General features: G+C 39.7%; 1 protein-coding gene across 2 annotated transcripts in view; it reads right to left on the bottom strand.

Annotated features, from left to right (window-relative positions):
- Positions 1–13,721, bottom strand: part of PCSK5 (proprotein convertase subtilisin/kexin type 5) — a 413,695-nt gene that overhangs the window by 127,249 nt on the left and 272,725 nt on the right. Inside the window, exons 17-21 of one of the 2 annotated variants that reach the window (XM_010978064.3) lie at positions 10,970–11,054; positions 7,244–7,341; positions 6,685–6,814; positions 6,181–6,296; positions 517–3,118 (exon numbers count right to left, since the gene is read on the bottom strand). In XM_010978064.3, the coding sequence (XP_010976366.1) occupies positions 3,003–3,118; positions 6,181–6,296; positions 6,685–6,814; positions 7,244–7,341; positions 10,970–11,054 (545 nt within the window). In that variant the 3' untranslated portion in view covers positions 517–3,002. Of the gene's footprint in view, positions 1–516; positions 3,119–6,180; positions 6,297–6,684; positions 6,815–7,243; positions 7,342–10,969; positions 11,055–13,721 lie in introns of those variants that run through there. The other variant, XM_031449902.2, reaches the window with a different exon arrangement.

Raw genomic sequence — 13,721 nt, 5'->3', positions numbered from 1 at the left:
GATGCCCACTGACAGTGTAACACAGGAGATCACAGACTTGGACAAGGCCAGACTCTGTGACAGCTTTGACACTCCCCACCTCTTGGCACCCTGCCTGTTGGTCCCCACCCTTCCATATACCCACTGGTGGGTGTGCGGTAAGTGGTCCGTGCCCTGGGGGAAGCCCGGGGAAAGAGCAGGCCCAGATGCCCTTTCACTCAAGATGGCATTTGAACAATGTGATAGAAACTACACCAAGATTTTACAGATTTTTTTTCACAACCTGCTTACTAAAAATGGGCTTTAACATACATTCATGAGCAAACTTAAACTTCTCCTTTCTTATATTGTTCTGATCCTTTCTCCTTTTCTTTCCATCCCCACCTCTGCTCACCCCCTTTCCCCAACTTCATTTAGATGCTTCATTCACCGCCACCCTTTCCTCCATATTTAGCTTCTGTGTGGAAACAAATTTCTCATGACCTCCCCTTTCAGAGATGTTGGCACAGGGGTATGAACAGATCAGAGTAAACAGGAACTCAGGTTAATTTAATAGAAAAAATAAAATATGGAATAACATTGATTTTGGCCAGTATCAATTACAACCATTCTACTATATTTTACAAAAAACAACTGAACATTTTACACATGTACAGTATTTTTCAGTAAAAGTGGATTTGGATTTAACAATGGGTCACTAATGAAAAATGAAAAAAAGAAAATAGAAGATAGGACTTTTGTCTCTAGAAGGTTAGAGCATTTGTTAAGTCTCCAAACTTTGTACTATCCATTACATATATCTCATTATGAATATATATATTTATACATAATATATAACATTAACTTAAACTTTGAAAGCATTATGTTCTAGTTAATAATCTGTAGATAAACGAGGCAGTAACACTAGTAGTTAAACCAGTATTTCCACGATGTGCGTCTGTGTGGTCAGTGAGAAATGGAACACACGTTGGTGGACCCTGGTGAATTTGGCTGTCGGATGGCTATTTGTCTAAGAACACGGACATCATTTTTACTTTTCCCTTCATGGCAACCTTGTGCCTCAAATATTACGGGTTGGTTCAGTTAAATGGATTCCTTTGCAGGCAAATCTGGCTTTGCCGATACTTGACCTTGCTTTAGGCTTGTGCTTAATTTCTGTCCACTTAGAGACCGTGTCTTTAAATGTAAGATTCTGTACACCCATACTCAGGACTAACTTGCTTTCTTTGGGTCAGAAGGGCCTGCAGTGTTAGGAAGAGGAACACTTCTCAGTAAAATCAGGTGATTGCCGAGTTACATCTGACTCATTACATGACTCAGTCTCACTACAGTGCTTTTAGGAGGGTCATTAGACTTTGTACTCATTCTTTGTCTTGGGTTTGATGTTAACTTTGATGTCTGGGAATGAGTATCTTCAAAGTAGGCTTTTTACTAGCTTGTTGCTTGGATGGGGACCTTCGCATCCACTTCCCAGGATAACCTATACTGACATCATTCCTGTTCTCATCTGTGAGGCCAGTGACACCTTGAAGTGAGGCTGTCTGAAGCCTAGAGCTCGCGAGATGGCTAGTCACCCTCAAAGCAAGTGAGGTCACCATTGGGGCTTTGATATGGAACATGAAACTTGCTAATAGTCTATCCTTCCTCTGAACAAAAACTCAGAACTGCACAAAGATCTATTGGGCTTCCCCATTTCTGACCACTGATCCAAACAGCCTTCACAAAATTCAGTCTGCTAGATTCCAGGATGTGTTTGGGGAGTCATAGAAAACTAGTGAGGATACTTCCAAGAAAACAGATGACCTCAGTGACATTCAGTGGACAGGTGCATCACAGCATGACGGCAGAAGGACAGAGGAGTGGGAAAACAGCAGGGCCAGGAGGGTGCAATCATGCTGCCCGTCTTCAATTTCCAGTTTTATTTTCTTAAAGTGAAAAGATGAAAAGACTTCTAATAAGCACCATTGAAAAATGTCACCCAGCCAACTTGGGCATGAGCTTAAATATTATTTAAATAAATTCCATTTCTTCAAAAATACAGGACCTTTTAGAAACGTTTGACTCCAGGAAGAAGTTTCTTGCATCATAATCCAAAATGCTTCCCACTACAATAGAATTTCTGATGGCCTTAAAAAAAAATACTATGGGGATAATGACGAAATAGCACCAAGAGATTGTGCAGGGTCTACGAGTGAGCACTCTGGATTTGGGGGAGCTGGATCGGTCTTGGCCGTTTTGTGTATCTTTGCATTCTGTCCATTACCAATTTGACTATGCAGAGCAACCCCATTTGACCAACTGTATGTAAAATAACCAAATCTACCATGGAAAAGCCAGTAGCAGCAAGTCTATCTGATGAAACCAGTGGCGCGGACTTATCAAGTGAGTGTAATGCCAAACCCGGCACATAACGCACGAAGTAAATTATGTGTAGAAAGAATCAATGTTCAACTGTGAAAAACTCAAACGACACTGAACACAACTCTGTGGGATGTTCTTAATGCCCCTAGGTCCAGTTTTCTGCCATTTCCCCCAACAGTGGACTCAAGCATGAAAAATGACGGATGTAAGAGTTTTCTGTTTCATTTTGATCTATGTCTGCTCTTGTGAAGTTTTTGAAAGGTATTTTTAGGCATCTCAAAGGGGAAACAAGCAAGTAAATGCAAAAGGAAAAAAAAAAAAAAGGCCTTCAAAACCAGGGCAGGAAATCAAATCATTACTTTAACGTCAAATTTTGGCATCAAATGCTTTGGTCATACAATACTGTCTCTGTGGTGCTGGCTGTTCAGCACTAAACACCCAGTTATAAAAGGTAGGCTTGTTGTAGGTTTATTTTTTTTTTCCATTTAAGTTCTGACAAAACAGTTCACCATCTCCCTGCACAAATTAGAGAGAGAGAAAGAGAGCAAGAAAGAGAGAGGTGGCTTGCTTTTTTTTTTTTTTTGCTTGTTTTTTTTTTCTTTTTAATAATAATATGGAGTAATCTATAAGTCTACAGGAACAAAGAAATCTAGGATGGCAGCTCAGCCTTGGAATGTGCATGTTTTGCAGCAGAGTTGTTGAAGAACCTTCCGTTGACACAGATTGTTCTTTTTCACTAGCATACAGAAGCCTCCTTCCGCCCAGGACTCTTCCGTTGCTTTTCCAGGAAGTCGGCAAGAGAGAGGGGGAGTTGAGGACGAGAGCAGCATGATGGACACACACGGAAGGAGGTTTTGATTGGCCAGAGAGGTAGGTTGGGGGGATTGGAAGAGATCATTCAGGAGCAGTCAACAAGGAGGAAATTTGGTCCACCCAAAGTGATTTCAGTCAACAGCATTGTTTTTCAAGGAGAGATATTGCAGTCCAACGGTAAATGTGATTGGTATCCATTTATGAAAGGGAAAAAAAAGATTAGAAAAAGAATAAATTAGAAGTCAGTAATAATATAAGCAAGGAATTGTTCCTTTTGGAATTTCTTAGAGCAGAGCATATCCAGTCATTGATGATATATTTCATTGACTCCAAGACACTGGATTTCAGATGCACCACTATTTTAAGTACCATTGGGGAGAAGTTTCTTGTGAAATAGTGACACAGTCTCTTATCAGTGAGAATATTAGTTTTATGCTTATTCAAAGTATTAGTTAAACATACAACAAGCTGTTTTGTCTCTGGGCCTGTGTAATAATGAATTCTTCTTTTGAAGACTGGGAAACAGTTGACCTTTTTGAAGCCATTATGGACTGCAATAAAGTGCAACACAAGCAGTAGTCAGAGACATGTCACATCAACCTGCTGATCAGAAGCTGTTGAAAGCTGCCATAAAGAATAAGGTGAATCTGACTTCAGTGATGTTAAAATACATAAAAAAGTGTCTTAGAATCACTGAAATATGAGTTGAAAGAAAATAAATGGCACATCCCTAAATGTAACTGCCATGTGATTTGAAAAATGTAGTAAGCCATCAATGATCTCATTCTTTGACCTGAAGATGGGCTCACTGCAAAAGGTAGTTCTTCACTTCCCATTTTTGCCCCCAAAGTGCCATTTGGCATAAGTTAGCCTGTGCTTATTGTGGTTTAGGGAAAGCAGTGAAAGCATCACAAACCTTAAAATGCCAGGTACCCACTGCAATGAGTGAAAATTTCATATCACAGTGGATCTTTTGGGCCACTTAAAAATCTTGCTCAGGTTTTCAATTACTAACTTACAAAAATTCTGATCATAGTCAGATTCAGGGAAACCATGTTTTCAAGTAAGGGAAAGGAGAATTTGCTGGTAACTAAAAAGTGATACTTACATGGTGCCTGGGATGCCGTCACCCCAGTCTTCTCACCCCAGTGTTGTGCGGTGAGAACTGGCCCTGGCCATGAAAAGCTTGAACACAGAGCCTAAGTGTGTCTGCCCATTCCTGCCAGGTCAGTCATACATCAGAAAAACTACGAAGATGCAAAGCCACCTGTGATGCTCTGTGGATATGAGACCACACTGGTGCCATCACTTGCTCAGATCTTTTTAATGTTAGAGGTTCTGAACAGGAAGTTGTAGAATGACCATATGAGGTCAACAGTAATATCTTTCTCATTTTCACAGATAAGGAAGGGAAGGGAGGCCCAGAAAAGCTCATAACCTGTCCAAGGCCTGGAGTCTAGATATGAATGATAGTATTCTTACTCCTGAATCCACATTCTCCCAACCACAGCTCTCCTGCCTCTTGTGAAATTTCCAGAAGAGGACCCATTCAAAGGAAAACAAAGAATAAACCCGGGGAAGTGATTTTATCAGGTAAAACTGTGCAAAATGCAGTGTTTTTTTCTTTTCCTAACAATCTAAAGATGTATCGAACAATGATGGTTCAAAATAATTTCTTTATCCATCATTGAGATACATGTCTGCACAAAATTCAGGCACCAATTTTAGGGCCCTCCCTGCATGAATTATAGCGAGAGTCAAAGTTCACAAAATGCTAGAGTGGGAATAATTTAAATTCATTCATTTCATAGATGGGGAAACTGAGGCTAGAAAAGTGACAGAACTTGGTATTTGCCAAATGGTCAGGGGGAATGGCTGCACATTAGAAACACGTGAGAAGCTTCTAAAGATGTCAGTGCTCAGAGTGTACCCTAAGGTCAATTTAAAATGAATCTTCAGGGAAGGCGTGGGAGTCTTGGCATTTTGGTTGAGAACCACTGGTGTGATGAAAAGAAAAATGGACCAACATGTTGAAGCCCTTAAGTTCTGTACTTGGTTCCATGATTAGATAGATGCCTGTCTATCACAGGCTTAATGAAAGATTCAGATACTATTTGATGGGAGTGTTTATAATTATGATATGTAAGTAACAAACAAGAGGAGAGTGGCAGAAAATGTGGCATCTCCACATGATAGAATTTTATGCTGTTACTAAAAATGAAGTTTCTGAAGACTTTGTAAAAACATAGGATAATATTTGTCCAATGTTTAAGAATGCAGAAAGCAAGATATAAATGTAAAATGTATATGGAAATGTAAAAATCTGATGAGAAGTACACATAACAAAAGACAGGAAAATATATGTAGCCTTTTCCAGTTAGTGTTTGATAATATGATTCCAACTATAGGACACTCTGCAATGGCATATCTATGAAGACAGTAAAAAAAATTTGTGGTTTCCAGGGTTGGGCAGGGGGAGGGGAGGATGGAGGAATAGGCAGAGCACAGGATTTTTAGGGCAATGAAAGTGTTCCGTGTGTTGCTACAATACTGGTCTTTATACATTTGTCCAAGCTCATAGAATACCAAGAGTGAACCCTAATGTAAACTATAGACCTTGGGTGATAATGTGTCAATGTAGGTTCATCCATTGTAACAAATACGTACCGGGGGGGAGGTTGTATGTGTGCGGAGTGGTCACGGGATATATGGGAACTCTACTTCCTGCTCATTTTGCTGTGAATCCAAAATTCTCAAGTTTTAAAGAACAAAGTTTACTAACTAAAGAAAAAATTAACTGGTGCCATCTTGGGCAGTGGATGCTTTAGTTCTCCTTGCAATTCAAAGAACATTAAAAAAATCCAACCCATTGAGAATTCAAATTCAAAATGAACGAACGCCAGCAAGATATCGGGCACGTCCCATCTGGGGCATGCACAATAGTTTCATTTTTAAGAGGAAATATATTAGATCTTAATGTAGAAAGATGACACTGCTCAGAAGGTCAAAATGAGCAGTTGTACTCACCATCCTTGCAGATGGCTCCCATCTGACACGTTCCTAAGTCTAAGAGATACCCACTGGGGCAGCTCGTACAGTTCTTAAACCCTGGACCATTGCATGTCAAACAGCTGGCGTCACATCTATGGAGAGAAGGTACAGTTGATCACCCGTTCATATATCAGGCACAGGAAAAGATGTGTTTGCTATCAACCTCTTAATGTCTTAAGCTTTACTCCCCCTTTGGAGATGACACACAAATCTTTTCTTACAAGAATTGCTAGGTTTGACAACATTAAAGAAAATCTAGCAGATAGACTGTGATTTTAAAGGGGAGAGAGCATGCACTTGAAACAGAAATATTACTTTAAAGGTTTTACACTGCTCCTAAAGTGCAAAAAAAAAAAAATCAGTTGGGTTGAAGCTGGTGGTGTCCATAGGTAAATGTTTGAACCTTATTTTGTCATTAATAATTCTGAGTTTCATGTTACTTATGAAGGCAATCAAAGAAGAAGGGGTGAATCCACTTACTTTTTGCAGGATTTATATCCATTTTCTGAAGAGTGGTCGAAGTAATAGCTGATACTACAGCTCTGCACACACCTCCCATCCTCCATGAAGTAGCCCTCCGTGCAGTTAATACACCCATCAGCGCCTGCCCCTTAAAGGCAAGACAAATGCAGGAGACAAAATCTCAGAAGAGGTTGCACAGTGGGCTGCTGCTTGCATAGTTTGTGAAAATGGCATCAATAGGTTGTAATTTTAAGAATTATAATATTTGTGATTTTCCTTAGGTTCTTTTGGGGAAAAAAAACATTCCAGTTTTAGATTGAACCCATTTGCCAAAAACATCAGATCTCTTTGGAAAGAGAAGGAGGTACCACTGGGATATTTCAGTTTTCAATTAGGATAGGCTGCTGAGGACCGACTGCTGTTGAGAATACATGCATGATTATCCGAAGAGACAGATGCTTCTCCAGCATTTACTTGAAAAATATCAAGTGGGTTTGCATGAGTGATGGATAAAGACAGATAAACAAAAGCCAAACCAGAGCCAGAAGAATAAGCAAGAGGAGTAGGGAGAAGGTACCAGCACAAGTGGCACAGAAGCGGTGGCAGGGCTGGCAGTCCTGGCCGTTGAAGTACTGTCCATCCTCACAGGCAACGGAACACTGGGATCCCTGCAGGCTGGAGACACAGACACAGACTGCTGTGATCAAGCAAAAGGTAATGACTCCCAACTCCTCATGTAACAAATACAGCTCCCCCTGGAGGCCAGTGGATTTGGCAAAGCTTCAAAGCAGGAGAAATTAGCTTTCTCTCTTTCCACCCCTGCTCCATGCCTATAATGCTTCTCTGTGCCTATAGTGGTGTCTGTAGCTTATACGTATGTTGCAAGCTTTGAGGATATTGCTTTTTTTCCCTCCTATTTTTTTTTTTAAATCAAGGTATAGTCAATGTACAATGTTGTGCTAATTTCTGGTGTACAGCATAGTAATTCAGTTATACATACATACATATATATATATATTCCTTTTCATATTGTTTTTCATTATAGGCCATTACAAGGTACTGAATATATTTCCCTGTGCTATATAGGAGGACCCTGTCGTAGATCTGTTTTATATCTAGTAGTTAGAATCTGCAAATTCCGAACCACCAATTTATCTCTCCCCAGGGGATACTCTTAATTATTAGACTGGCTGACCCATTTCTTTGCTCAATATCTTACAACCTGGAGGTTTTAAAAAGTATTTTACTGACCAAGACAATCACCTTACCTAACATGCCTAATAATTCTCTGATATCCAGGCTTACTGGAACTACTACACAATAAACTTAAAAGTTGTTTTGTAACTATAAACATAGTAGGAACACAGGGTACAATTACACTGACTAAAAGGGCACAGCTACCCATGCCCATCTCCCAGGAATAGTCTTTTTTGGTTTATAAATGTTTGTGATGTTAGTTCTTCTGTTGGCCACTATCAAAATACCAGGATTCTCCTGTGCTTCTGCCTCTCTTGATTTATTGATTTTAAACTCTAATGAGGAATTTAGCAAAATTATCTACTTATACGGCTGCTTCTCCAAACATCTCAACATTTCTTAGGTATATTATTATTTGGTGTTCTTAGGTGTTAACTGTGTCATATTTCCTCTAACTAGCACCCTTAGGCGTTATCTAATGAGTTGCTCGAATGTGGAAGGAGGAATGTGGATTTTCTTTCTCCTAGTTTTTATCAGCTGTGAGATTTTTCATCATCTACAGATTGATTCTTAATTAAAACCACATACATAGAATTTACAACATTTAATATATAAGTATTACCCACTGACTAAACAGTGTGGCTGTTGCCATAGAGAAGGACATAGAATCCTGTGTCACCAAACAGACAATACTAGAAAATGAGTGTCTAAGAACCAGGGTCAGGTGGTTTCTGTTTTCCTAAACCCCTTTATATTGCTCCACTTCACATCCTACTTGACCGCTTTTGTACATGGATTGTGCTTTTCAAGGGTAAACTTTATTTTCCCTGTGTATTTTAAAAAGTAAAATTTACTCTTCCCTATGCTCATTAAAGAAATTTGGAAAGAACAAAACCAAAGTGAATGAAAAAGAATCCCAAACAGTCCCGTTCACATTTTGATCCATTTTCTTCTAGTATTTTATGCTTAGATGTATTTTTCTGTTTGTTTTTAGGCACTATTTTAAAATTGACAGGTCTCTTGAAGCAAAATGGTCAACCTGGAAGCCCCCAAGGAAAACGCAGGGAGCCTCATGGAGACTGTAAGTGTACTTCATTCATAGATCTTCTCGCTGGCCAGAGAGAGCCGTCATTTAAAAAAGAAAGTCCCTTTCCTTTCTGTAGAGCTGGAAAAAGGGACAGTGTATCAGATGGAAGCTTTTGTGGGAGGAAATAGGACCACCAAAAAACTTCACAAGGTTTTTAAAGAGCTGCCTCATTTTTCTAATAAAGGGCATTACTTGTGAGGCTGGCATTTATTCAGCAGGAGACAGAAGCTGCACTGTGTGAGGAAGGAGCAAGTTAAGTGGGCCGTGCACAGAGAACCGTCACCGTGAACCCTGACGCGCTCTGCTGCTTCCGAACTACAGGGATGGCAAGGCTGGCGAAGGTGGTACTTCAGCACTTGGGTTCTTTCTGTGATAAGCCAGCCGGTTAGACCCGTGCTGTCCTCTGTGCCTGAGCACCCGTGGCTCTGGAGCACTTGAGATGTGGCCATTGTGGCCAAGGAACAGAATTGAACGTTTTATTTTAATTTCATCCTAAATTTTACACATTGACACTTGATTCAGTTATTGGCAAACTTTTGAGTAAGTGTGGAACCACTTGGCTATATAAAAATCTACTTCTTCAACTAAATTTTACAAAATCTAAATACAGATCAAGTATTTTTCATAAAAAAATCACTGAATTGAGATGTGCCCTACAGGTAAGATACAAATCAGATTTCGAGGATTGGATCCTACAAACAAAAAAGGATGTAAAATATCTCACTGAGAGTCTTACATTATATGTTGAAATAATATTTTGGATATATTTAAATTTGCTTAAAGAGAATATCTTATTAAAATATATTTCAGCTGTATCTTTTAATGTGGCTATTGGATAGCGCTGGCTAACTTACTCTATGAAAAAATGTTCCCTAAGAAATACAGAATATAATCTTTTATTTCTCAAGGACCAAGTCTGTGTCAGATATTGGAAATAAGTGCTTTGTATATGTTATCACAGTTGATCCTTATCATAATCCAGCAACATCAGGGTCATTATCACAACTTTATAGATGAGAAAACTGAAGCTCAGAGGGGCTGAATGACTTGGCCAAGATCACACAGCTGATAAGTGGTGGAGAAAGATTTGAGCCCACATTTATCTTCCTTTTTATTATATACCAATCTGTTCCTTTTCCAAAAAGAATTAGGAGGCTGACTAGACTGATACTTATCAAAACTGAAGTCTTGAGATAAAAAGTGCTAAGCAAACTGCCACTGAATGCATTTATAGGGGGGGAAAGCTAAAGATAATTAACCTAAACAAAAATGATGCTCCAATATTAATTACTATGAAGAATTAACTGCCTAGAAACTGCCTGGACCCTGTGTATTTCACCTCTGATCCAAGGTGGAAATGGAGGTACTATTTGATACTTTAAAGGGATGGAATGGAGCAGAATTCTAACTGTGTAAACCAAATCCAACTCCTCACTCAACCTAGGATGACCTGACTTTCTCTGGATATCAAGAGGTTACCTAGTTCATTTGAGCTGCATGTTGTTCTCTCACAAAATCTATCAACTACCTGGCTATAGCAATGAGCAAGTCTCATCCATTCAAGGAAAACATCTCCTGGTATTAAATCTATGTGCATAGCATAGCGTAACAGAACCAAGCCTGAGGTGCTGAAGATAAGAAAATGATTGGCTACATGGAGAGAAAGAATGAAGATAAGGTAACAGTTTCCACCATCAAAGGAATCAATCAGGGGGATTAAATATAATTCACCGGTGTTGCCTACACAGTAATCCTTGAGTGCTGGTCAAAAAGTCTGAAGAAAACCTCTTTGGTGGCCATTTTTACTTACTTGTATTTGAGCCATCTTTTCTAAAGAAAATTTTATTTGGTATATAAACCTTCCTTAGCCAAGATGGCATCTGATTTTTCACATAAAATGACAGAGATAATGCGAATTGCAGTCAAATGTCTGAATGGGAGTCAACCCAAGGGTGACTTATAAAAGAGTTATTTATTTACTTAAAAAAAATTATATTGGGAAGTACTTCATTCTCTTACCTTAACCCCTCCCTGCATTCTGTACAGTTGTCGGATTCAGTACACGTCTTGCAGTTTTCACTGCACTTCTGGCAAAGATTTTTCTCTGTTAAAAAAAAAAAAAGCTTATAAATCAGTTGGTCAACTGGATTCCATAAAAGCATAGAGATCTTCTAATGTTGGCAAATGTATGGTATAGTACACAAGGCCTTGAGAAAATTGTAGGAAGAGCCTACAATTTGCTGTCACTTCTCAGCCCACCAGATACAGGTAGGGACTGTAGCATGAGGGAGTACCTTAGTGACACCTACCATTTTGTAGACAAGAGAACTTCAGCCACCGTCATTCTTAGTTTATTTATTTTCTTCCTCTTCTCTCTCCTAAGCAGGGTTTCCTAACTTCCTACAGTGAAAAAAATCTCACTAATGAAGCAGGGCAATGCCACTAGTAAGTTTTGAGAAGCAACACTAGCCATTGAGGAGTGGAACGGTAGATCCCATGCTCACAGCTTTAAGGACTGCTCTGATGAACCATGCTAGACAAGGAACCTACGTTTAAGACTGCAAGGTAAGGTTCATTATTTCTTGCGTTGTCTAGTCTAGGGTCTTGCACTTTATAGCAGCTGTGGAATTGATACACATGATACTATATTTCACATAATATTTGTATTCTGGGGACTAGAAATATATTTGACTGAACAAACATGCCAGGAATATTGGCTTTCCTCTTTAATGCCAACCAGGCCCCTATCGGGGAAAAAAAATGGCAAGTGCATTGTTGTTCAGTAGCGGTAAGTGGTGATTTGTTACATTAAGTCCTTTGACCTCAGGTGAAAGTTTTCTGGAGACTTGATACCTTCTGAGATGCAGTGTGTAGAATTGAGTGAAGGCTCCTCAGATTTTGCCCTTTCAATGGTGGTGCTCTTTGGGGTTCCACAGAGAAACACTGCTTTAACAGATCCCCTGCAAGAGGTCCATCTCCTTTCTCAAGCCTGAGCCCCATGACTTGAAATATGAAGTCCTTTACAATCTTCTGGTAATTATCACATGGTCTCCCCCGATAGCGTCATTGAGACTACGAGACACGGCAGAGGATCTAGATTTGAGTTCTGCTTTTAGCATTTCCAGTGGGCAAGCTCATGGTCTCTGTTCTCGCATTTGTTAAGTAAATATTAAAATAATGCCCACCTCTCATCTTGTCTTGAGGAGTTGATGTTATTCAAGAGAACTGTAAATACGTTGGCAGTAATTATTACTAGTCATGATCATACGTAATTACTGTTATATGTAAATGGACTCATTGAAGGAGGAAATTGTAACAAAAGGCAATTGCGTAGGAGAGAGGTGCACAGACCACTTGTATCAGTAATTGTTTAAACAGCCATCCTTACTATCCACCACCCAGTCTCCGGCTAAAGAACTGATTCTCTAAATTATCTTGATCCTATTGTATACTGTCTAGAATCAAATTTCTTTTCCAAGGCTCAGCGTTCTTGATAAAATTTTGAATTTTTTCCTCAAAGGAAACTGTCTATTTCTGTAGATCCTTTATTTTCTCCTTTCTCCATCAAGTTGCAGCTCACGTTCCAGATTTCAGGGAAAGTAAAAACTACGGGGGAATCCCTACCCAGTGCTCTAAAGGGTAGGTCGAGAGCCCCATCTTCCTCCTAAAGGAATGCCTGCCTTTGAATCGAGGGAATTTGTCTTCTTACGTAGCAAGAGCATCCACTTGAAAATTCTTACTTGGTTTTTAAAAAACAACTCTTGGGTTTTCTTCTTTCTTAGGCTGGGCAGAAACATGGAATTTCAGTGTCATCATATATCATGGTGTGACACTCTTGTTCAGACAAATTATTGAGAACTCAGAAATAAAGCAAGGTACCCACAGCCCCTTGCAGAGCCACCCCAAAGCACTGTCTAAAGGGAGGTGATCGTTGAATTTTCTAGGGAATGGACCTTTGCTCACTAATGACTGTTGATTAGGGCCCAAATTCTGTGGAGTTACATATTCATTTACAGATTTTTGTTTGACAAAGTTGCAAATGATTTCTGTCCATTTTAAAAAATAACCCCCCAAAATTCTAACCATAATCGTCAAGTAGGAAATTACCCAGTTTTGTCTAACTCAGCAAATGGACTTCATTTTGCCTTTCCCTGATAGTCTTTAAACCCATTTATCACATCACCTTGCAGGTTCTCTCACTAATGGGTTAAATAAGTCTTTGACACGTTTCCTTTCTCTACTTAGATGAAAGCCATGTTTTTTAACCTTGTTGATACCATACAGGCCTGGGTCCTGTGGTTAGTGGGCACAGAAGAGCAGGCCTGGCGCTGTCCTTTAAAAGCCTGCTCAAGGCTGGCCTGTGGCTGATAACTGGAAAGTTGGATTTCATGAGGTTTCCCACCCCTCTGGTAAGAATAGATCTTGGTGCCTAAACTGTACAAACCAGATAGTTGGTGCTGCCTGCTTACCTCCTAGGAGTCTGGAATGTGGGCATGTGCCAGGCACAGGGTGCCTTCATGACCAGATCCCAGTCACAGCCCTGGTGCTGAGACCCTAAAGCGCTACCCCGGTAGACGACATTCTACAGATGCTGCCGCAGATTGTTCCTGGGGTAATGAAAGGCACCCTGTGTCACTCTGTATAAGAAGAAAACTCTTAGAAGCTGGTACTTGGTTTCCTCTAGACTTTGTCCCATGTGCCTTTTCCCTTTGCTGACTTTACTTTGCATCCTTTTGCAATAATAAGCCATCACTTTGAGTTCATGAGTGCA

The sequence above is a fragment of the Camelus dromedarius genome, chromosome 10 (genome assembly GCF_036321535.1).
Source record: "Camelus dromedarius isolate mCamDro1 chromosome 10, mCamDro1.pat, whole genome shotgun sequence".
Lineage (NCBI taxonomy): Eukaryota > Metazoa > Chordata > Mammalia > Artiodactyla > Camelidae > Camelus > Camelus dromedarius.
This window is presented reverse-complemented; position numbering and strand designations above follow the sequence as displayed.